This window comes from Lontra canadensis, unplaced genomic scaffold (genome assembly GCF_010015895.1).
Source record: "Lontra canadensis isolate GAN:19392208 unplaced genomic scaffold, GSC_riverotter_1.0 scaffold6, whole genome shotgun sequence".
Classification (NCBI taxonomy): domain Eukaryota; kingdom Metazoa; phylum Chordata; class Mammalia; order Carnivora; family Mustelidae; genus Lontra; species Lontra canadensis.
This window is the reverse complement of record NW_022631000.1, coordinates 36,091,963-36,114,076: the sequence shown is the minus strand read 5'-3', so window position 1 is coordinate 36,114,076 and position 22,114 is coordinate 36,091,963. Positions and strand designations below refer to the sequence as shown.

At 44.6% G+C, this 22,114-nt stretch overlaps 2 protein-coding genes across 3 annotated transcripts in view; one reads left to right on the top strand and one right to left on the bottom strand.

Annotated features, from left to right (window-relative positions):
- The window catches only part of RSRC1 (arginine and serine rich coiled-coil 1), a 424,559-nt gene extending 421,702 nt beyond the window's left edge, over nucleotides 1-2,857 (bottom strand). The window contains exons 1-2 of the mRNA XM_032852003.1: nucleotides 2,712-2,857; nucleotides 2,223-2,383 (exon numbers count right to left, since the gene is read on the bottom strand). Of these exons, the coding sequence (XP_032707894.1) occupies nucleotides 2,223-2,383; nucleotides 2,712-2,857 (307 nt within the window). The remainder of the gene's footprint in view (nucleotides 1-2,222; nucleotides 2,384-2,711) is intronic.
- Nucleotides 2,858-3,063: 206 nt separating this feature from the next.
- Nucleotides 3,064-11,719, top strand: SHOX2 (short stature homeobox 2). Of its 2 annotated transcripts, none has more exons than XM_032852601.1 (5): nucleotides 3,064-3,539; nucleotides 6,407-6,615; nucleotides 9,034-9,091; nucleotides 9,396-9,484; nucleotides 11,051-11,719. In XM_032852601.1, the coding sequence occupies exons 1-5, from the start codon at nucleotides 3,191-3,193 to the stop codon at nucleotides 11,306-11,308; spliced, it is 963 nt and encodes a 320-aa protein (XP_032708492.1). In that variant the 5' UTR covers nucleotides 3,064-3,190; the 3' UTR covers nucleotides 11,309-11,719. The 2 variants fall into 2 exon arrangements, with proteins under 2 accessions (XP_032708492.1, XP_032708491.1); XM_032852600.1 differs by having other exon boundaries at nucleotides 11,015-11,719.
- Nucleotides 11,720-22,114: the final 10,395 nt, after the last annotated feature.

Here is a 22,114-nt window from a genome sequence, read left to right as displayed (position 1 = left end):
TATTTTAAATAATTCAAGAGCTGGGGGCGGGGGGGAGCTTGGCGTCCTGAATTTCATTGGAATCTGTGTATCTGTCTGCAGGCTGTCAACTAAACTTTTTATTCAGTGTTGTTGGTTTTTTTTTTTTTTCTTTTTACCAAAACCACATTTTGAAAAACCCTGTCTCAAGAAAAATTTATCTAATGAAACATCGTTAGAACTTCATGAGCATTTATTAGCATATGATTTTAAAACTTTGTTGATGTTGGTTTTTAACTAAACTTCCCTTGGGCCAGTGGAAATTTGTGGGGAGGCACTGCAGATTTCTCACATCTGCATCTGACATTAACACTACTATTCCTAAATGTATACAAAAACCCATATGCCAGGAAAATCTATGGGAAAAATCTATTTGGTGTGAGTTCCCCAATGATTGTGTCTGAGACTTCTCTGATCACCTTTAAAGTGGTCATCTTTCCCTCAAGCTCAGTAGACAGAATTTTAAAAGTAGCTATTGAGTCTCCTGATCCCTTGCCAGACTTCTAATAGCGATTATGTTGGAGCTGTTTGTGAATACACATTTAACACCTCAATTTTAGAGCTCTTTGAGCACCACATCTATTTAGCTGACCTCATTCCTGGTCATTCTGCTAAATAACCTGAAAGATGGATTTTCATAAAGGATTAAAGTTTTATGGTTATTCTCTGATAATATCAGAATTCAAGTGGTTACAAGTAGTAAACCAAGACTAAGTGTAAAATCATGTTTCTAAATTCACAACTTTGAAAAATGTGAGTATATGAGTCTCTTTTGTAGTGTGATAAAATAGAAGCAAGCACTCATATAATTCATTAATACCTAAAAGCTATTGCTACTGGAAACAAAGATTTTAATTATTACCCCTAAATATAGCACTAAATGTTTTAAGAAACAACTTCAGAATTCAAAAGAAAAAAAAGACAAAGTAACATTCCTAAAAAGTATGATTTTCATTTTCCTTAAATTCACTTAAATGTGAACATTTTAATCTGAAGAGTAGTATATGTAGAATGACAAAGGTACATATAGCCTCTATTTTTATATATTCTAGAACCACTGATGATATAATTGTTTTCTCTTTTTACAAATGATTCAGATTGTTTTGATGATAGTTTTCAAATTATCTGTTCATGCCTCAATCGAAGGGCAGAAGTATACCTATCACAGTTTTGTAACTGCTTTTATTTTTCCTGAGAGTATCAGATCCAAGAAAATGAACTAGTTACATTTAACATGAGAAGAAAACCTGCATTAATATTCATACTACTTGAAAATGTCCCCCAAACCACACTTGGAGAGATATATTTGTTTGTAGGCTCGAGTAATTATCTTTTCTATGTAAATATTCTTGTGTGAGATATATACATGGCCACACTGCTCACTGCAAGCTTTGCCCTACACAGGACAAATGACTCAGTAATATAGATGTTCCTTCCATATAACAAACTATTTCGATGAAAATAGTCCAGGAATAGAATTTTAAATTGTGGCTTTGACAGGGAGAGAGAGAGAGAGAGATCTTCCTCCCGGTGACTCTTTTTGAATAGTCCATGATTTTTAAAAAAATTAGATGGGGTATAAACTTAACATGAATTTTTTTTTCAAACTCAAAGAGGGATAATAATTCGCTTTTCAAGATTAGGAAACCAACTAGAATGTTTCTGAAGATGCTAAAGAAGACCTCCTGCAGTTAATAGTGGGAGGGGTCCGGGTTCAGGGAGTTGTAAGGGAAAAGGGGTCAGGATCCTGAGACCTCAAAGAGGAAACGAAGTCAAACTGTCCTTGACCAGGCGCTAAAGAAATACTTTAAAATGGAATCTGTCAGGAACAGTTGCTCCGGAAATGTGTTAAATAGACTGGCCCGTACGAGTTGGGTTTGTCTGTAGAGGTGTCGGCCTGGGCTCTAGGGCACGAGTAGTGGGGTGAATCACAAACTCCCCTGGGCGGGGAGCTTAGTGAAGACCCAAGCTCAGCTCTGGCTGCGAGCCGGGAAGCCCCTTTAAGGAGACGCGCGGGTCTGGAAAGCTGTAAAGGACCCTGACTCTGAGCAGGTTTGTGAACCCAGGTTGCCGAGCTGTGTGGGTTGAAGGGTGGAGGATGTAGGATTGGGACGCAGGGTCAGGATACGGAACTGGGGTGCGGGGCGCCTAATGCAGGTCAAGCAAGCCTGGCAGCAAGGCGGGGAGGAGCAGTTGCGCGGCACCCTGACGCGGTGCGAGGTTGTGGGGTCTAAATGCCCAGTCCGGATACCCGACTGACTCCCGCAGCCGCGCACTTGTCAGTTTCCTCTTGGCCACGCCCCGGCGGAGTAGGTCCAGCTCCCCAGTGTTTAACTGAATCGTGACACCAACGCAAAATCCACGCCTAATTAAATTAATTAGGGATTCTCGTCAATCCTGGATTAATGGCCAAGAGCACAGGGGGCCGAGGCTATCTGAAAACCCGGACAGCCTGGGACCGGCCTCCTTTTCCCGCCCCCTCGCGTCCCCTTCTCTGCCCTCCCACTCCTGCTCCAGCCTGCCTGGACTCCAGCCTCAATCAATCTCAATCTCTCTCTCTCTCTCTCTCTCTCTCTCTCCCCCTCTTTCTCTCTCTCCCTCTCTTCCTCCCTCCCACCCCCCACCCCAGGTAGTGGTGTGGGTGCTTCCCCAGGAAGGGGCTCCCTCCCAGTTGCGAAGGGGAGGTAATTTACTCAGAACAAGGGGCCGCCTTTGCGAAGTATAAATAGTGAGACTTCAAGCGCAGCATTGCTATCAGATCTGAACTCTCCGCAGGAAGAATTGTCAAAGATCTTAACATTGAACAAGCGCGCTCCGGCAGGGAAGCATCAGTTCCCATTTCCCTCAGGCGGCCCCCGCCCCTTCCCCCTCCTCCTCCTCCTCCTCCTCCTCCTCCTCCTCCTCCTCCTCCTCCTCCTCCTCCTCTTTCTCCTTCTCTTCTTCCTCCTCCTCTTCTTACTTCTTTTTCTCCTACTTCTCCTCCTCTTTCTTCTTTCTTCTCTTCTTTTTCTTCTTCTTCTTCTTCTTCCTCCTCCTCCAGCTCCTCCCCCACCCCCTGCCCCATTGATGTGTTATTATTGGGGGGGCTGGAGCAGTAAAAAAAGAAGAAGGAAAAAAAGAGCGGGGCTCGGCTGGGAGAGGTTGAGCGCGGGGTTGACCGGCTTCGGCTGCGATGGAAGAACTTACGGCGTTCGTCTCTAAGTCTTTTGACCAGAAAGTGAAGGAGAAGAAGGAGGCGATCACGTACCGAGAGGTGCTGGAGAGCGGGCCGCTGCGCGGGACCAAGGAAACGACGGGCTGCGCCGAGCCGGGCCGCGACGACCGCAGCAGCCCGGCAGTCCGGGCGGCCGGCGGAGGCGGCGGCGGAGGAGGAGGCGGAGGCGGAGGCGGAGGAGGCGGAGGAGGTGCAGGAGGAGGAGGAGCAGGCGGAGGAGCTGGAGGAGGGCGCTCTCCCGTCCGGGAGCTGGACATGGGCGCCGCTGAGAGAAGCAGGGAGCCTGGCAGCCCGCGGCTCACGGAGGGTAACGGCCTAAACCCCAGCCGCGATTCCCCTTCCCGCCTTCCTGACTCCTCTCAGGCAAAAGAGGACCCCGAGGCCCAGCGGGGAGAGGGACGAGACGCGGAGAGGGCCCTTGGACCCCAGCTTTGGAAGCTAGAGTGATGATGGAGGGGTGGGAGTCCGGTGGTGTGCACGGTCGTGGGTGGGGTCCGAGTGTTTGTGAAGACGGGGGGCGTGGGGTTTGCGCGCTTCCTTCTCAGATGCTCCGGCTATGCCCGTTCCACTGCAGCGCATTTCACCAGCCGGAGGATGGGCCGGCAGCCCAGACGGCCAGCGGGCGGATGGGGAAGTTCGCTGGGCCGGGCTGCCGCGGGGGTGCTGACAGCAGCTGGGCCAGGCGGTGGGATTATGGTTATCATCTAGCGCCGAGTTTGCGGGAGCCCCTTTCCTAGGCCCGAGAAAGAAAGAAAAAGACAGGAAGGAGAGAGAGAGGAGAGAGAGATTTCACTCTCGGGTCGCCCCAGGGTTTCCGGCCGCGGCTAAGATCCACTCGAACTCCACGAAGATCCTGGCTTCTCGGATCTTGGAGGTCAAAACTTCTCATTCTCTTTGAGCTATTAAGATCGAACAGGGCCAAGGCAGTCTAGACTGTTCTCTCGGGAGACACGTTAGGCTCCCTTTTGGGTTGGTTTTTCGATATTTACACAATTCCATTGCTGTTTCGAATCCTTTAGTACTCTGGTTTTGTCGGAGGGGGGTTGTGAGGAATCCTTTGGTGCCAGCAAAGTGTTAGGAAATGGCTTTATCTAGATGGTGGAGCGTCCTGTACCAATTCAAAAGAGTTCAACAATAAAATTAATTTGGCACTTGGTGCCTGCAGTAACTGGTGTGCTGCCATATTTTTCCAATTAGGAAAATATGTGACATGCGTAGAATCACATATTTAAGCAAGCAATTAAGTTGTTTATAACACGGTCTGTTCCTGTTTAGGCCAATAAATGAAATTTGGGGGGGGGAAATAGAGATTATATTAAGTCTATTAATCAAGTGGAAATGTGGACATCTTTCTCTTTGAAGCTCCAAAAGTTTGAAAGACATCCACTGTGGATGACACGAAATAGACAAAGCCTTCTCAACCCTTAAGGAGAATCTGAAGGGTGTGTTTTCATATTAAATTTCATTACAATATCAGTGGGAATATTTTATTAACTTGGCTCCGAATGTTAGCTATAATGTTATCCGCTTCCTCTCCCGTGGAAGGACGAATGTCCATAAAACGAACTCTGAGTACAAGAAATGCAGGCAACACTTAGGATCATGGTAGCTAGACTGCCAGACTGGGCTGGGATCTAGAGGCTCTTCTTCTCCCAGACCAGGCAGCAGGTCCTCCTAAATTTGGAAAATTGTGGCACAGCTGTCAGGCGGCCAGTGCAGCCTCCCAGGCGTGAGTCTGCTGCTCCAGGCCCAGGGTACACCAGCCCGCCGCATGGCGCGGTTAGGGTCTGAACCCGGGCAGACACAGTCCTGGGATTGTTGATTTCCAAGCTCAGGACAAGTATTAATTTCTCTGCAGGCTGGCTCTTCTGGAAATGATTTTTAACACCCATGCTGATCGGGATCCTGGGCCAGGAAGAACTGCAAACAGCCTCGACTATCCAAACTCAGATTTGACACCTTAAAAACCCAAGGCTCCGACTCAGGCGCAGAGGATGAAGGTTCCAGAGGGCAGCTTATGTTGATATGTGCTCCCCTGATCACTGCCCCTTGGCCTAAATATATATCCCTCGGGTGACTCTGTATGCTCACATTCTCAGAGCTCCTGTTTTTTAAGGGAGAAGGAAGGACAGTAAAGTAGCAACGGATGTGTACAGACCCAGAGCAGAAAAAAAAATGCATATTTTATTAAACAACCGAGCTGCTAGATGAATGAAAAGGCTTTGCGCAACCAATAGAAACCAAGGATCACGAATGTTCTGCTTGAACCTGTTGATCTCTGTGGGTTTAAGCATTTAGGGTCGAGTCTGCCTTTCCAATAGGGAGGGAGAAGGAGAGAACTGAGGCAGAGGTCTGTTTCGCGCGCCTCGCGAAGCTAGTTATCTCCGCTCTCGCCTTTTGGCCTGGCGTGAGCCGCAAGCCCTTCAGGCAGCCAACATGGCGTGGGTGCCTCTGCTCAGGCACCCAGTGTCCGGCATGGGAGGTAGGGACTGCTTGGCCGCCAGTGGTCCTCCGCAGGGTTAGGCTTGAGCCCTGGGTCAGCACCGAAAGCCCGGAGATGCGGCTCCCAGTGCCGCTCAGCACCCGGGTCGTGTTCCGCCGTTGCGACCTTTGGGCCCAATTGTTCCCAAATTAGAGCAGCAAGTTTGAGAGAAGCAGAGAGCCAGCGGCGGCCGGAGCTGGCCTGAGAATAGCCCAGCATCCTGGGAGTAGCCGGTGAGAGGCCGGTGCATGGCCTCGCCGCGCCCTTCTGCCCCGACCGGATTCTATATCTGGCCGGGCGCGGCGCTCTTGATTCCGTGCCGGCAAGGGAGAGGGTGAGTGCGAGAGAGGTTGAGTGGAATGGATTTGGTGCTCGCGGGGGAGGGCTGGGGACGGTGGAGCGAACAGCGAGGAGGTGAGTTGAGGCTTCAGTTGAGAAGGGGTGAGTGGGTGAATAGCTGGGGGCAGGCGGTCGCCCAGAGTTGATCTTCTCGCGTCTCCAGAATCCTCTTCCTCAGGACAGGGTGAGGAACTAGACAGGAACTCCGGGAGGGGGCAGGATCCTCCATCATCTTGTAGACAAATCTAGTAACAGATTTGCTGTGTTGTTTTTGTCCGTGCGCGCGCGCGCGTGTGTGTGTGTGTTGTGCGCACGTGGACATATGCGTGGCTTATTTGTGGTGCCCCCTCCAGTGTCCCCAGAGCTGAAGGATCGCAAGGAGGATGCAAAAGGGATGGAGGACGAAGGCCAGACCAAAATCAAGCAAAGGCGAAGTCGGACCAATTTCACTCTGGAACAACTCAACGAACTGGAGAGGCTTTTCGATGAGACCCACTACCCAGACGCTTTCATGCGCGAGGAACTGAGCCAAAGGCTGGGACTGTCCGAAGCCCGAGTGCAGGTATCCAGCTGTGAGGAGGTCAAGGCAGGGCGCGGGGAGTGGAGGAGGGGCACGCGTGGGGTTAGAGAGGCCGCTTGGGAGACACACACGGAGGGCGCGGGTTCAAGAGTCTGGAGTGAGGTGAGAAGGGATGGGATATCTTTACTAGAGGTCTTATTTTCCAAAGTAAATCTTAGTCTTGTAGCCTACCCCCACCCCATCCCAACATATGTTCCCAGCAGAAGAAAGCTGTGCTGGGTTTGCTCCCAGAGTTTCTATAAACCACAACCACCACCATCCCCCCCACCCCCCCCACCCCCGCCTTACGATTCCTTTAATGTGGTTTAATCCTAATGGGCCTACTTTTATAAGCCTTAAAAAAAAAAATCCCACAGAAAACGTTTTATCTTCTGGATGCCTTAAAAGTTACAACGAATATTTTGTTCGCCTGAGTTGGTTTTCCTTGAGGGCCTGCTCCGGGGTCTAGGGTTGCCAAGCGGATATGCCAATTAGGTTTATAGATGTACAGACTATAAAGAAAATTAGCAACTGTTAAGTGTGGAAATTTACAGTTTGCCGTTAGCAGTCGATCTCAAACTGTGTGTAAAACAGTGGAGACAGAAATGCATTTTGGTCACTCTTTGTTCCCTCACTTAACCAAGACAGCAAACCTGAACCTACAGAACTTGATTTTAAAACAACTTACATATCTTAATATGGTCATTCCCAGAGTCCAACACCCAACAAGTGCCATATGTGATGAAGTTAGAATTGGAGCAGGTTTTTTGTTTTTTTCACTGGTTGTGGGGGTGGAAGTAATGGCAATAGGCTTTGGGGGCATTCAAGGTAGAAAATTATATACACACATGCATACATATCCTTCTACTTTTATGGAGAAAACATTTAAGTGTTCAGACTGTATTTCCGCTCAAATAATAAAATAGGAGAAAATGATGGTCATTATTTGTTTGAACACATGGAGCAGTTTTAGGCCTGAACATCTGCAGCTGTTATAAAGTATCACTGTAACAGATACTCCCGGGGTCTCTGGGTGAAGAGACCACCATCTGCAGCAAACTATGCAATTCTTATGGGGCTTCCCGCATCTTGTAATAGGATCAGGACAAAAACAGAGCAGTCACGTTGAAGGGAAAAAGTAATAATAGGCTGCCTTGGTCATCACAGCCGTCAATAGAAGGCTCTGCTCTTCCTTTTTAAGCCTCTGCTGCTTTGCTGTGTGTACTCAAATCTCTAGAGGCTCAGCAACCCCTTAAAGACATGATGATAATTATTACAGTTATGAGCATTAGTATCTCAGTTCCAACTCTTCTAGGGGAAAAAAGAGGCAAGAAGCCTCAGGCCATGTGAGTTACACAAAGGATACCACCCTGGCACGAAATCTACCCTTCTACTACACTAAATGGCAGGGGAATTTTTGAAGATTTATATTGACTGTGACACTTGCTTTCAAAAACAAGAAAAAGCTCTGAAGCGGTATTTTTCTTTTATAGTTTTTTTCAAACCTTAAATTGTGAATCAGTCAATATGCTGTATTATTGGAACATAATGCTGTATGATTAGAGTGTAAAAACAAGCTTTGTATGAATTTTTAAAAATCTGTCATACTGCCTCTGAAAGTTGGCAAGTGTATTTAAGAAGGTAATATGTGGGAGAAGACAGTATCCAGAGTGACTTGATTCATACCTTCCCCTTTTCACAGAATATTGTCTTTTTTTTTTCCCTCATAAGAAGTGAACTTTATTCCTGGTCTTCATTTTTTCATACTCTTATTTAAATTTTAGGGTTATTTTCTACTACCCTAACCATAAGCAGTGGATTTTTTCTGTAGAAGCGAATTAGATTATCATGATAATGGCACAATTATTCTGCTACTGTGTTACACTCTACTGCACAGAGGAACAGAGAAATTCTAAACTTCTTTGTAGTGAGGCTTTTATGGCACTAATTACCTCTTCCCCCACTCTTATCCACCCCCCCCCCAAAACAGAGTCACTATTTGCTTTGGTGTTTGGTTTTTCTTGAAGATGAAGCTAATTAATATTACAGGCTATTAATGAGCACATTCTTCTCAGGTCTTACTGGGCAAACATCTAAACCCATTATCACTTTAGTATCAGGTATCAGGGAGAGCTTTAGGCCTTGGGGACTCCATAATGTAGAAAGATGAAACCAAGACTAATAGTAATTTATCAAGAAACAATTTATCTTGCAAAAGTCTATGAAATTCTTTTTTGTCATTCATTTACATTATTTGACTTTGGAAATTGAGAGTGTTTTTTATAATTCAAATATCGCTCACTATATCTCTCAATCCTTGCCTAAAATACGACTTTTTTTTTTTTTAGTGTACTCTGGTAATTAAAGGAAAATGTTTGAGTTCATAAAATCTAGATTTTATTTTATTTTTCCAATTTGTAGGTTTGGTTTCAAAATCGAAGAGCAAAATGTAGAAAACAAGAAAATCAACTCCATAAAGGTATGCTTCTCAAAGAACATCTGATATACTAAGTAAAAAGAGAACTGGGTAATATTGTCATACAAAGTCAGAAAGAAACTCGGAAAGATAATCCTGTTCTCTATTTAAAATCTGCCTGAAAGCAGTTAATGAGAGTACTAAAGTTCGGGAGTGCATTTATTTTCATTATGGCAGCTGTTTAGGAAGATAACAGTCCAATTCCAAAGGAGTTTGTTCTATTTTGATATTGTTTGGAACTCTGGGAAACAATGCTGGAAATATTAACCTCACATTATTGTGTTTTATCCCCCCCTTTTTTTTACAGGTGTTCTCATAGGGGCTGCCAGCCAGTTTGAAGCTTGTAGAGTTGCACCCTATGTCAACGTAGGTGCTTTAAGGATGCCATTTCAGCAGGCAAGTATAGCCCAGTTTCAACCAGTTTTCAACTGTAAAAAGACCTGGATGTTTGCTTGAACTGTTGAATATGCCCTCTCTGAGTCCCAGTGTTGGTGTCCATGCAGTTGAACAATAATTTTGAGATGATATAGTAAATCTACTCCCCTTTAAAAACCTATAAAATGTCAGGGGCCTACATGCCTAGTCCTTTCTGTTCTCATGGGAAACCTGCAGAGGCCTGAGGCCAGCAACTGGTCCTTTAAAAATGCACTAAAGATTGCACTTGGGGAGAGGAAGGAAAAGCCTTTTGATTAAGATTTTGTCAGATCCAATACAGAAGTTAGTCCTAAGGTGTTTTCTAAGGCAACTTTCTAAATATTTTTCTAGGTATTTCCTACCCCTCAGTCACAATAAATGTCTCTGACAAAAGAAAAGTAAATAAATAAAAGTACTTCCAATTCAGACTTGATTTTTAAAAGCTGTCTCTGCAAACAAAGCTTCATCTCTAGTAGAGAGAGAAGCCTTGGTCTTCCTAGGGATGCACTGCCTCTGCAATCCCTTTCTTAGGCTTAAAGAAACCTTTAAGACTACATTTTAAAAGGACAGCCTGCAGCAATGATTTAATCCTGGGAAATCCCAGTGCTCTAAACGCCCCTGCTTTCCCAGCCTAAGGGCTCAATCCTTACCCAACCAGTGCCTGACCTTCCCCTTCCTCAGCCGGGACCCCTGCTTGGTAGGGCTGTGAAGTCAAAAATTAGCTCTCAGTTGGCAACACCCTGGACTGGGGAGACATCTGGGTGTACCCATGTATTGACGGTTACTGTTAGGGAGATCTTAGCTCTCTTGACACTGCAGGACTCTAGCTTACATCCTGATGCTAGGCTTTTGAAGCAAGAGAGAATGATTGGAGAGAGAGTGGGGTCTTAAAAGGAGACCCTTACTACTCAGAAAGTGATCTGCAGGCCTGCAGCACCAGTACCACCTGGGAGATTGTTAGAAATGCAGAATCTCAGGTTCCAATGCAGACCTTCTGAAGTAGAATCTGCATTTCTAAGAAGATCTGTTTTATATCAAGGGTAATTGTTATAGCAGTAAAGGTTAGAAGTACTAACAATTGTGCCAATTGTGATGAAGATGCAATAATTTCCCCGGCTGACGGGGAAAAGTTTTATAGTTTGCTTGTTATTACTTCAGTGCTTTAATGGATAAGAGGTGTATGATGGCATCAAGAGAGCCTTTCCAAATTACCTTTGTAATTTTGAGGAGGGCGATGTTTTAACACAATAGCAGTGTTGCCCTCTGATGGGCCCAGCTCCCGAGGGGGCGGCCACATTCCTGCAGACAGGAGTCCCCCAGGGCTCAGGGAGGTAAGACGTGCTGAACGAGCTTCAGAGACTCTGGCGCACCGGAGTATCCCCGCAGCGCCCCAGACTCAGTAACAAACTGAGAAGGTCAGCCAAACTCCCCTTTCCTGTCCCCAGCCCCAGCCTTCCCCCTCACCAAGCTGGACGCCGTTAATGCTCTGTTTCTATTCTGTTGTCACCCTAGGATAGTCATTGCAACGTGACGCCCTTGTCCTTTCAGGTTCAGGCGCAGCTGCAGCTGGACAGCGCCGTGGCGCACGCGCACCACCACCTGCACCCGCACCTGGCCGCGCACGCGCCCTATATGATGTTCCCGGCGCCGCCCTTCGGACTGCCGCTGGCCACCCTGGCGGCGGACTCAGCCTCCGCCGCCTCTGTGGTGGCTGCCGCCGCCGCAGCCAAGACCACCAGCAAGAACTCCAGCATCGCGGATCTCAGACTGAAAGCCAAAAAGCACGCTGCCGCCCTGGGTCTGTGACGCCAACGCCAGCGCCAAAGTCGCGCCCTAGCGCGGCGCGCACCCTGCAAACCCTCCGTGCCCCGCTGCTTTCCGTTTAACCCCTCCGGACCTCCGGAACCGACCCTTTTTCCGCCCCGCTGATCGCCCTTTGCCACCTTCCACATCCAAGACTCGGAGGGTGAGACTCCGCGCCAGACCTTGAATCCCCCTAGGCGCACCAGCTCTGTGGCTCCTGACCATAAACTTACCCAAGGGCGTAGAATTTGGCTTCGTACGGGCAAGTTTTCGGGAAGTCTGGAGAGACTGAACAAGGGAGCGCTGGGACACCGGAGTGTGGCTCAAGGCAAAGCTGCAACGATGGACTCTTGCGTAGAAATAAAAATCCAGTTAATAAAAAATGAGCAAAAAAAAAAAAAAAAAAAAAAAAAAGTAGAAAGATAAACCAGAAAGAAAAAGGAGGAAGGGAACTAAACTTATTGCTATTTGACAGAAGTTGAAATCGGAGAAAGAACCAAGGAACAAAAACAAATTTTAAAAAATTAAAGTATTTTATACATTTAAAAATATGGGAGAATAACCCGGACGAATCTCGAGAGAATGGGGTGGGGGGGTACCAGCTTAAAGTGTATGTTTTTTTAAATGGGCTAAAAAACGCAAAACAGAAGGAAGAAGTATACTTATTTAAATAATTAAGATTTAAAAAAGTGCGCAGCTGGGAAGTTCACAGGTTTTGAAACTGACCTTTTTCTGCGAAGTTCACTTTAATACAAGAAATTTGATAAGAGAGGCGGGCCTCCTTTTACGTTGAATCAGATGCTTTGAGTTAAAAACCACCACGTATGGAAGAGTAAGACGAGGGAAGACAGTACAAAAACGAGGAGAAGAAAAAAATGATATTAATACAAAAAATGTTATCACAGACTGTGATTTCTCTGAGAAATTATTATGGCAGCACTGTCCAGACTGCTGACAGTAAATTCCGGTTTTGCATGTTACTTGTATTCCATTGATGGTGTCTCCCTGCTCCCTGCTTTACTCACATGCACTTACTCCATTTTTATCTTCAGTGTGAAAAACAATACCAAAAGCATCTGGAAATTGATATATATCAAATCTATAATTTTTGCCCTTTGATCCTGTTGGACAAAAAGAAAAGGGTTGGAAGGGAAACAATTTACACTCTGTCCCAAGAAGACGGAGGCTGGCAGAAAATGTGGGGAAAGGAAAAAGAAAAGAAGACCAAATGAAATAATAAAGGTACAGCGCCTCAGAGGGCTCCTGGCGCATAGTAGGCGCTCAATCAATGTTAGTCCCCTCTCCTCCCTCCTTTCTTCTATTCCCTCCTGCTGATTTCCTGATGTCCTACGTGGGAACCTTGTTTTATTTCCCCCTCTCTATCCTGTCACAATCACCTTGAATAATACCCAACTAAATACAGGCAGTAAGTTTGTGTAAAATATGTTGATACACACGAACAAAGTTTATTTTGGCTATAATGTGTGAACTGATGGTTGACTTACAACATTTGCATTTTATCTCACAAAGGTGTATATTCAAGTAAATTTTTTTGTTTCAATTCATGTAACTATTTAAACTGGGATACCCTGGACTAAGCAATCTGTATCCCAATCACTAGAAAGCCTCCTTAGTTTTTTTTTTTCCTCCTAATTTACAAGAAAGAGGAAAAGCTCCTTTAACTGAACTTTGGTATGCGGTTGAGCTTTGTAACTATTTGTTCTCCATGAAAACAAAGTTATTTATATTTGCCATATTTTTTCTAGTGTATTAAGTTATTTTAAACAGAAGAAGATGCTGTTATTTCATGATGTGTTGTTGGTACAAAATGTTTCGATTTCACCTCTGTTAAACCTTTTAAATAAGTGCCAAGTTATTAATTGAAGACACTTTGCCATCAATTGAATGAAAATAGTATTGTTTCATTTGATGGGGTTCGCGTCATCTTTGTTCCTGTTACTATTAAACTACCCGGGATAGTCTTTCCTTCTTCCTTTTTGATTAATGTGTACCTATCTCTCGAATACATCAACTTAGAAAAGCGCTTGCTTCTGCTTATATGTGCAGCTCTTAAGGGGCCGTGAGAATGGTGGATCTGTGGCTCTCGATATCGCTGAGCGCAACCTCCACCCACTTTTTATCTGCCCAGCATAGGAACCGGATTGATTTTACACCAAACCAATAAAGGAACAGGTAATATGTAAAATAATATAAAATGGACTCCCCAACGCAAACTCTCATTCTTCATTGGGCTGCACTTTCACCTTTGAAGTTTTTCGGGGAGCAGCTTGAGGAGAAAGGGAAGAGGGATCACAGGGTGCGAAATCTACCTGGGTTAATCGAGGCATAATGGACACTCGACCCCAGATCGACCACCCTCACCAAGCAAGGGTTGAAGGTTTGGGAGTGGGTAAAGGCCGCGGAAGGGAACCGGGGCTCTGGGAGGGGCGAATCTTCCACCTCTCCTCTCCAATTCAGCGCTTTGGCCCATGTAGATTTTTCGTTGGTTAAATCTAGGAAAAGGTAGAAGCAAGGGCCCTACTTAGGAAAAGCCGGGTGCTAGCCGTCCTTAGAATACCGAGGATCCTCTCCCTCCCTCCAGCCTCCCCTACCCCCTACTCCTGGAAGAAACCTCTAGTAAAACCCGAAAGCGTTGCCTGTTTTAAGTGTGGATCGAGACTGCGAAGATGCGGCCCCGGAGCTTCCCTACCCGCGAGCGTTCTGGGGATGGGGGCATCCCCCGCGAAGATCAAGGGTTTCCCCAGTGTCCCTTGGGGCCCCCTTTGGGCCGGAGGGCGCATAGTGGACACCTCCCACCCCTTCGACAAAGCCTGACGTTTTCCATTAGCGCTCCGGTCTTCCCCACCCGGCCTTCTCCCGGGTTGAGCTCGCACACTCAAAGCTGTTCCTCTGAGTAGACGTGGGTGATATCTTTATATTTATCTTTTTAGCTTTCAAAGACCACTGAACAGGACTTGGGCCGTATTCAGCGCCCAGGCCTTGCAAGTCTAGTTGACAAGTTGGCAGGTCTCTTAGCAGTCCTCAGTTTTCGTAGTAAACATCAGCCTAGGGGTGTGGTGCGTCTTGAATCCGCCGCGCCAAGCCCGCCGCCTTGGCCGGGCGGCCTCTGGCGCGCTCCCGTCGGCGCCCGGCCGGAGGGTCCGAACACGCAGGCTCCCAGCCCCAAGCCTAGTGGAGGCCCCCACTCTGATTCGGACATTTCTATGGGCACCCCAACGGAGGTCGGAGGTCACGGGAGAACTTGGGCCCTGGGGAGTTAGATATTCCGTCCTGGGTCCAGCCTGCGGCACGGTCGACGCGAAGCCCAGCCTGTCCTCGCAGCTTAGCTTGGGGGAAGCTTGAGGTCAAAGGAAGCAAGTACATCTGGGCCCGGGCAGGCGAGGCCCAGGGGACCAGGACGGGGGCGCGACAGCATGGCCTAGGTCGTCCCGGAACTTTCCCGGCGGCAAGAGCGAGGTGGGCTGGGCGCGGCAACAGCGGGGGCCGGGGTGCGGGGAGCGGTGGACGCCGGGGAGCCCGCGGAGGCGGCCAGGCCGGGAGAGAAAGGCCAAAGTTTCTTGGCCCTGTCGGCGGTACTTGAGCTGGGCGCGGCCTGTGGGACCCACGCGTCGGGGGTGTCCGCTCTCCCGAGACTCAGCGAGGGCCGAGGCCGCCTTTCCCGGTGGGTCGGGGCCGCGTCCCTCGGGCCCAGCCTCCCATTCACGCTCTCCCTGGGTTTTCCCCCAGCGCCGCCACCCAAACTCGCCTGCAGGCGCCCGAGTGTGTGTGAGGGACGTTCCAAACCCAGGGTTTCCAAAGCCACACTGAGAAAGGGTCCGAAGAAGTCTTCGCTTTAAATTTAAATAAGGGCCAACATGCACGTCGTTTGGGTAGGAACTCAATAATTGTAATAAATAATTAATAGAGATTTCGCCACTCCCTCCACCCCCCCTCCCCGCCCCAAGACCCTTCAAGGTGTGCAAAACCTTCCCGAGCTACAAAATCCCTGATCTTTTTCCTTGGGGGAAAACCGAGTTAAAGGAGATTATTCAAGACATCATTAGTATTAAGGACCTTAAGATACTGGAGGGCCCGGTAAGATCGGAGGCCTTTGCTTGAATCTGAATTGATAAATATCTATTTTGAGTTTTTCCCCACACTTATAACTTTGTAGATCCTCAGATGGTAATACTTTAGTATAACCCAGTGCTCAAATTTCGGAACTATTTTGATTTCTGAAAAATGCCCTTTTGGCTTCAGTGACATGGATCCTGTTATTTTTTCACAAATCAGTTTACATCATAAATTGCAAACATTTGCAATAAGATCTCAAGATTGTTTATTCTGTGTAACCTCAAGCACTTGACTATGTTAAACACCAGTACAGAAACTCTGTGAAATCAGTTTAATGTGTGTGAGGGAATTAAAGGATCACTCCTTTTCGCCACATAAACAAAGCATTTAAGATTGTTTTCATTGTCAGTCTCCCAATTTTTAAACAGTCTTACAAGTGACTATTAATTTTAGAGTCGTTCTGTGTGAAAATAATTACTGAAGTTATATCCTGCTTTAATTAAGTGTTTCTGGGCAGAAGAAAATGGTATTCCACATTGGGAAGTGGGTGATTGATTTTAATGTTACATTATTTTAAATTATTTTAGTTCAAATGTAAATAAAGTGTGCTAAATTTCAATGGGGAAAAAAGTCTGAAATGGTTTCTTAAAGTGCCATTAGAACAGTTAGTCAGAGTGCATTAAAGGAACATCACAAACCCAGAAATAATAAATATGTCATTGTAATGAGAGTGTTAACTTATGGATAATTTATTCAAGGTAGTTTCTACATTTCAGATGGAATCTCTTATTATGACCTGCCTGAGTACTCTGATGCTTGTTCTTCAAAATCTAATTTATATAGGCTCAGAATATACATAATTCATAACTCCTGTTGATATATGTATACACACCCCAAATTTTAAACCTTTACAATATGTTTGCATGTTTACTAGCATGTTTTCAAGCTGACTGAAATAAAAACATAAAAAGTGTTAAACATCATATTGAAAGCAAGTGCTTGTCCTATGTGTGGAGAAAAAGTAGAGGAAAATTAAAAATTAAAAAGGATTAGATAATTCTCAAACTCAGATATAGAGTGAACACTGTAATATTTCAGACAGGGAACATTCTTGTATAAGAAATAAGAAAATCTTCAAGAAAGACTTACAGATGTGAGCTTATAACACTTCTGATGCTGAGGCAATCCTTTCATGTCTCTAATTCATAGAACAAAAAATCCTCAAGTCTTGGGGTATTTTGTTTTGGGTATTTTATGTGTCAGTCAAGGTAACCATTGCATATGCCTTCAGTACAGGAAAATTTAGTATAGTACTTACACGGAGTTCTATTGGCATGAAGAAAGCTTTTAGAATATAATCAAATAAATCACATAGGGAGGAGTAAACACACATTTCCCCCCTTGTTGAACAACCACTCACATGTCCTGAGCATGGATCTTTGCAGATTCTTATTCAGGCAGAATAGTGTAGAATAAGTTAAAGGCACAGACTCTGGAGCCAGACTTTCTGGATTCAAACCTCAGAGCTGCCACTTACAAGTTTTGTGAGTTTGGATGAATTATTCTCTCTGTGCCTCAGTTTCCTCATCTGTAAAATGGGGATAAAGCAACATCTATTTCATGGGATGGGTGTTAGGAGGATTAGATGAGTTAGTATATGGGAAGCCCTATGAACAGTGCTTGTACACATATATTTACGCCATATATGATATTTATCTTAATAAAAACATCAATAGGCCTTAATTATTGTAATAAAACCTTAGAGGAAGAAAATAAAGAACCGCAGTGCAAGGAATGACTACTTTTTTATTGTGACCAGAGGAAAACATTATTAGTTTGTGATTCTAGCTAATTGCTTAGCCTCTGACAGCCTCATCTGGAAGCCGTGGCAAATGTCACAATATAGTTAGGGGTCTTACCCATAAGAGCAAATTATAGGTTGTGGGGTGCTATATACATGACAGATAGCATTGTTACTCTGCCATGTACAGCTAATAAGGTGAACTATCAAGCATGACACTTGCCCTCAAGGGGCTTACCATCCAGGGGAAGACAGTTCATAACTACATATGATGGTGCTAGGAAACATGTGCTAAGTGCTCTTGCTTAAAGGCATTCAGTCACATTATGTGCATCTGAATGGCCGTACGGCACATGTGGGGCCTGTTGTCCTGTTTTTGGAAATGGAATCTTTCTTGGAAACGAGTAGCTTTATAAAGGAATGATGGGGCGACACCCAGAGGTTAAGAAACACACTTTGTTAGAATTAAATGCATACCATATGTTGCCATGGTTTGTGTTCTGTAAGCCCATCTGTGTTTTCTTAGACTGTCCATGTTTGCAGAGCATTAGCAGCAAAATGCCAAAAGATGCAAAGGCAGCTTACCAACAAAAATGAGCAATTGAGTCCTAGTTACAGATTAAATGAAGAGGGACTTCTTCCCGAGACCTAAATTTAGATACGTCATTTACTCTTGCCTCATATATATTTTATATAGTATCTCGGAGCACTTTATTTTTTTTAAAGATTTTATTTATTTATTTGACAGACAGAGATCACAAGTAGGCAGAGAGGCAGGCAGAGAGAGAGGAGGAAGCAGGCTCCCCGCTGAGCAGAGAGCCCGATGCGGGGCTCGATTCCAGGACCCTGGGGTCATGACCTGAGCCGAAGGCAGAGGCATTAACCCACTGAGCCACCCAGGTGCCCCTCAGAGCACTTTTTTACACATCTTCATTTGGAAGTCAGTGTGATGTTGTTGGTATATGACTAATCTTTAGAGGCAGAATTTCTTGAGTTCAAATCTCAACTTTATCACCAATTAATTAGGTCTGAAGTTTCAGGTAATTTCTTAGTTCCCTAGAGCCTGTGCCCTCTTCATGTCCTGTACCACACATCTCGCAGGTTGTTGTAAGGATCAAACAAAATAAGATGGGTAAAGTGTCTGGCGTAGGTAGGTTTTCCACTAATGTATTTCTCTTCTATACTTCTAATACTTTTCTTTCAAATTATTGTCACAGAGAGGATTTTGAACTTACCTGTCTGTGCTTAGAAACAGTTTTGAAACTATTGGAGGTGGTATGCATATTTATTTCAGTTCCTTGCTATGGATGACTATTGAGCATCTGAGTATATGTTGTGTGGCCTGAAGTTTGGGATAAAACTTTCTTCAAATCTTGCAGAACTCTTTTCAGATAGATTTTTGGAAGGACTATAACTTTAGATCTACCCTTTTGTATAGAATAGAGAAGGTTCTTCTTCCCTGTTAACTCAAGGGCATTCCTAATACAAAGATTACCCAGATTCTCTGACCTTCAGTCCTCTCTATTCTGGAATGTCAGCATACAAATCGAGACCTGGCATTAACTCTCTAGTCACTTTGATATTAGATTGATTGTCTTTCTGTTTGCTTATTTATTGAGTACATTTTTTATGCTTCCGTGCTAAGGAAGAAGAAAATAAACTACCTTTAAAAATGGTTTCAGAAGTCTATCCAGCTATCCAAATTTTCAATACTCATACTACTCTGGGTTTTGTATTACATTTATTGGCATTAGTGGTTTAAAATGTAATTACTTGTCTTGTGGGCAATATATTTATTTATTGAAATTCTCCCTTGTCAGCAGTTGTATTTCTTTTGAGGCTTACATAGTTTCTAGGTAGCTCAGTGGGTTAAAGCTTCTGCCTTCAGCTCAGGTCATGATCTCAGGCTCCTGAGATCAAGCCCTGCATCAGGCTCTCTGCTCAGCAGGGAGCCTGCTTCCCCCTCTCTCTCTGCCTGACTCTCTGCCTACTTGTGATCTCTCTCTGTCAAATAGATAAATAAAATCTTAACAAAATAAAGATAAAAGGGCTCAGGACCCTCTCTGAGGGAGTTTTAGGTCTAGACATCCTTCCAAAACTTTTTAGACAGGTGAAATTGGGTGGAACTAGCCATCAAAGGAAGGCTTAGAAAGAGAGTCTGGTCCTGTCCTCCAACTGTTGTGGGAGTAGATAGATTTGGAAGTGTGATAGACAGAATAAAGCCCTCCCCCCCAAAAAATCTGCATCCTAATCCCTGTTATACACACACACACACACACACACACACACATATATGTATATATATATACATACATACATATATATATATAATATGGCAGAGGAAATTAGGGTTACGGTGGAATTAAGGTTGCTAATCAGCTGACTTTAGAATAGGGAGATTACCCTGGACTATTCAAGTGGGCCCATTATGCTTAAAAGAGTTTTTGGAAGTGGAAGTGAGAGGCCAAAACAGAGACTCAGAGAGAGAGATAGGACTAAGGAGAATGGTGAGCGATGCAACACTGCTGGTTTTGAAGATGGAGGAGTCCAGGAATGCTGGTGGCCTCTAGAAAACTGGGAAAGACAGGAATTTGCTGCAGAGCAAATGCAGCCCTGCCAACATCTTGATTTTAACCTATTGAAATCTGTGTTGAGTTTCTAACCTATAGAACTGTAAGATAATCAATTTGTGTTGTTTTAAGGCACTGAGTTTGTGGAAATGTATTATTGCAGCTGTAGGAAATAAATATAGGAGGTTTCTGAGCTATTTGTATGTATAAAAGCCTCTGGTCAATTTTTAATGCCAGGGGGTCTTCTGAGCCTGTTCAGTAGTAATAGTCCTGCAAAACTCAGGGCTGGGATGCTTTGCCAAACCCTAAAATATGCTCTCACTCAGGCATATAGATCTTCATATGCCATTCAGCAGAGTCCCCCATGTATCTCTCTTATTATTATAAAATGGAGCCTATAGAGGCAATCTGCAAAATTATTTGTATTCCTGTATGAAAAGTTAGTCAGCAGTGAAAATCTCTGTCTTGCTTTATTCTCCTTTGTCATCTGCTTGTTATTATTTACTTTTTTTTTTTTTTTTAGTATCCAATGTAGAGAAAAGGACTATTAGTTTCCAACTCTGAAGCTTGCTGAAGTTTGCTAATGCACTGAAAGGGAACAGCCTGAGCAATTTGAGCTTGTCTGTCAAGTTGGTCAAGGTGGAGAGTAATGTGGTCTGGGGTTCCCAGAGCCCATTGGACCTTTGACCTTTTCTGTTGAGACTATTGATCTAGGTTAATAGTCAGTACCCGTTGTGCTGTTGGAGGAGTTGTGTGCCTGTGTGGGTGATTTCTCATTGAGTACAAATGAGGCTCTGACTAACTCAGAGGGTAATTGGTCCTTTTTGTAGTTTTCCAAGATCAGAGTGGAGAATTAGAATAGATGGGTCCTGACAGGCAGGGGAAGATTCATTTCTGGGATGTTTGCAGTTGTATCAGTGACAAAGCAGTGGATCTGGGCATAGAGCTGATTCTGCCTTTCATGCCATGAACTACCCTCACCAGAGAGCTGTCCATGGAATCAAGTGGGGTTAGAAATTACTGGATAACATGATAACTTCTGAGGTTAGTGGAGCAATGAGGTGGGTTTAGCCTGGTTCCACTTACTCTACCGCCTGCTCTCCCCACCACCCTCATATTTTTCATCCCATCTAATTGGGTACAGAATGAGCTACACAGCAGGTCAGTGGGCTGAATAAATAAAGAAGCTTGGTTATACTCTTTGACTGAAATGTAGGCTATAGAACAGGGAGAAAATTCTTCTAAATAGTGTCAATTCCCATGACTGTCTCCTTACTAGCTCTTCACTACTTGGAGGAGAAATTTTCTTTTTCCACTCACTCTATGAAAAACATTCATGTTTTTGTCTTGAGCAGCTTCCCACTTCTTCCAGCTCATCCTTCAAGCCTCTTCCGCTCTTTCAAGTTACTCATTCTAGAATTCTAGCTGCACATAACTCATTGATTCATTCACTCATCAGATACTTATTAAAAACCTACTATATGCCTTGAACTCTTTCCCCCCTTTCTACTTTAACTTGTCAGACTGTTCTTTTCTGATTTCCCCTTGGAGTCTAACATCGTTGAAGGCAGTAGTAGTTGAAAGGGAGGGAAGAGTATGCTTGGCATGGGATGGGGATGGGATGTGGGGCAAGTGGTAAGTGCTAGAAAGACTAAAGAAAAAGAGGTTTGCCTAAATTTAGGAGCCCTTTACTCCACCAAACCCTGTGATATCTGTATATCATATGCTTCAACACCTGCTTTAGTGAAGAATAATCTTGGAGTGATTTGGGATGCTATATACATATAATTCCTAAACATTCTTTAAATCTTAAAGAGAAGTCCAGGTACAGTTAAAGTTCAAAGTATTCAATAAACATTTAAGCACTGAATGTAGCCTGTCACTGATAGTTCATGAGAGATAGGAAGATACAAATGGTCAGGGGAGGTAGGGCATCTTGGTAATATCTGTAAAACTGGGAGGACAGGTATGCTTTGCATGGGGCAGCGGGCAGCACCCAGTATGGAGACACATACTCCTGGGGTGTGCATTCAGGAAAGGCACAGATTGAGACTTAAATTTTCTTCTTAAAAAGACAAATAATATCTGGCAGTACTCCAATTTTCTTTCCTAAATTATATCTTTGTACTAACATCATATAATATATAATTAGGACAAATGCTTACCTTCTTGAATATATTCACTACTTTTCCCCCCTCTTTTTCCTCTTTTCCTCCTTCTGATTTTGTTTCCTTTTGTGGTTTATGTAAGTCATTTACTGATGCCCTTCTAATATATCCAAATCTAAACATTTTGTTTCTATTTATCTCTTCTGAGTTGTCACATCTGGATATGTGTGGCTACAAATTGCATGCCTTTACCTTC

Excerpts from the sequence above, each read along its gene's own strand:
- SHOX2 (XM_032852600.1), top strand. The coding sequence starts at position 3,191 with ATGGAAGAACTTACGGCGTTCGTCTCTAAGTCTTTTGACCAGAAAGTG. Across the intron at positions 3,540-6,406 it reads CAGCCCGCGGCTCACGGAGG|TGTCCCCAGAGCTGAAGGAT; the intron begins GTAACGGCCTAA and ends TGCCCCCTCCAG. Across the intron at positions 6,616-9,033 it reads TGTCCGAAGCCCGAGTGCAG|GTTTGGTTTCAAAATCGAAG; the intron begins GTATCCAGCTGT and ends TCCAATTTGTAG.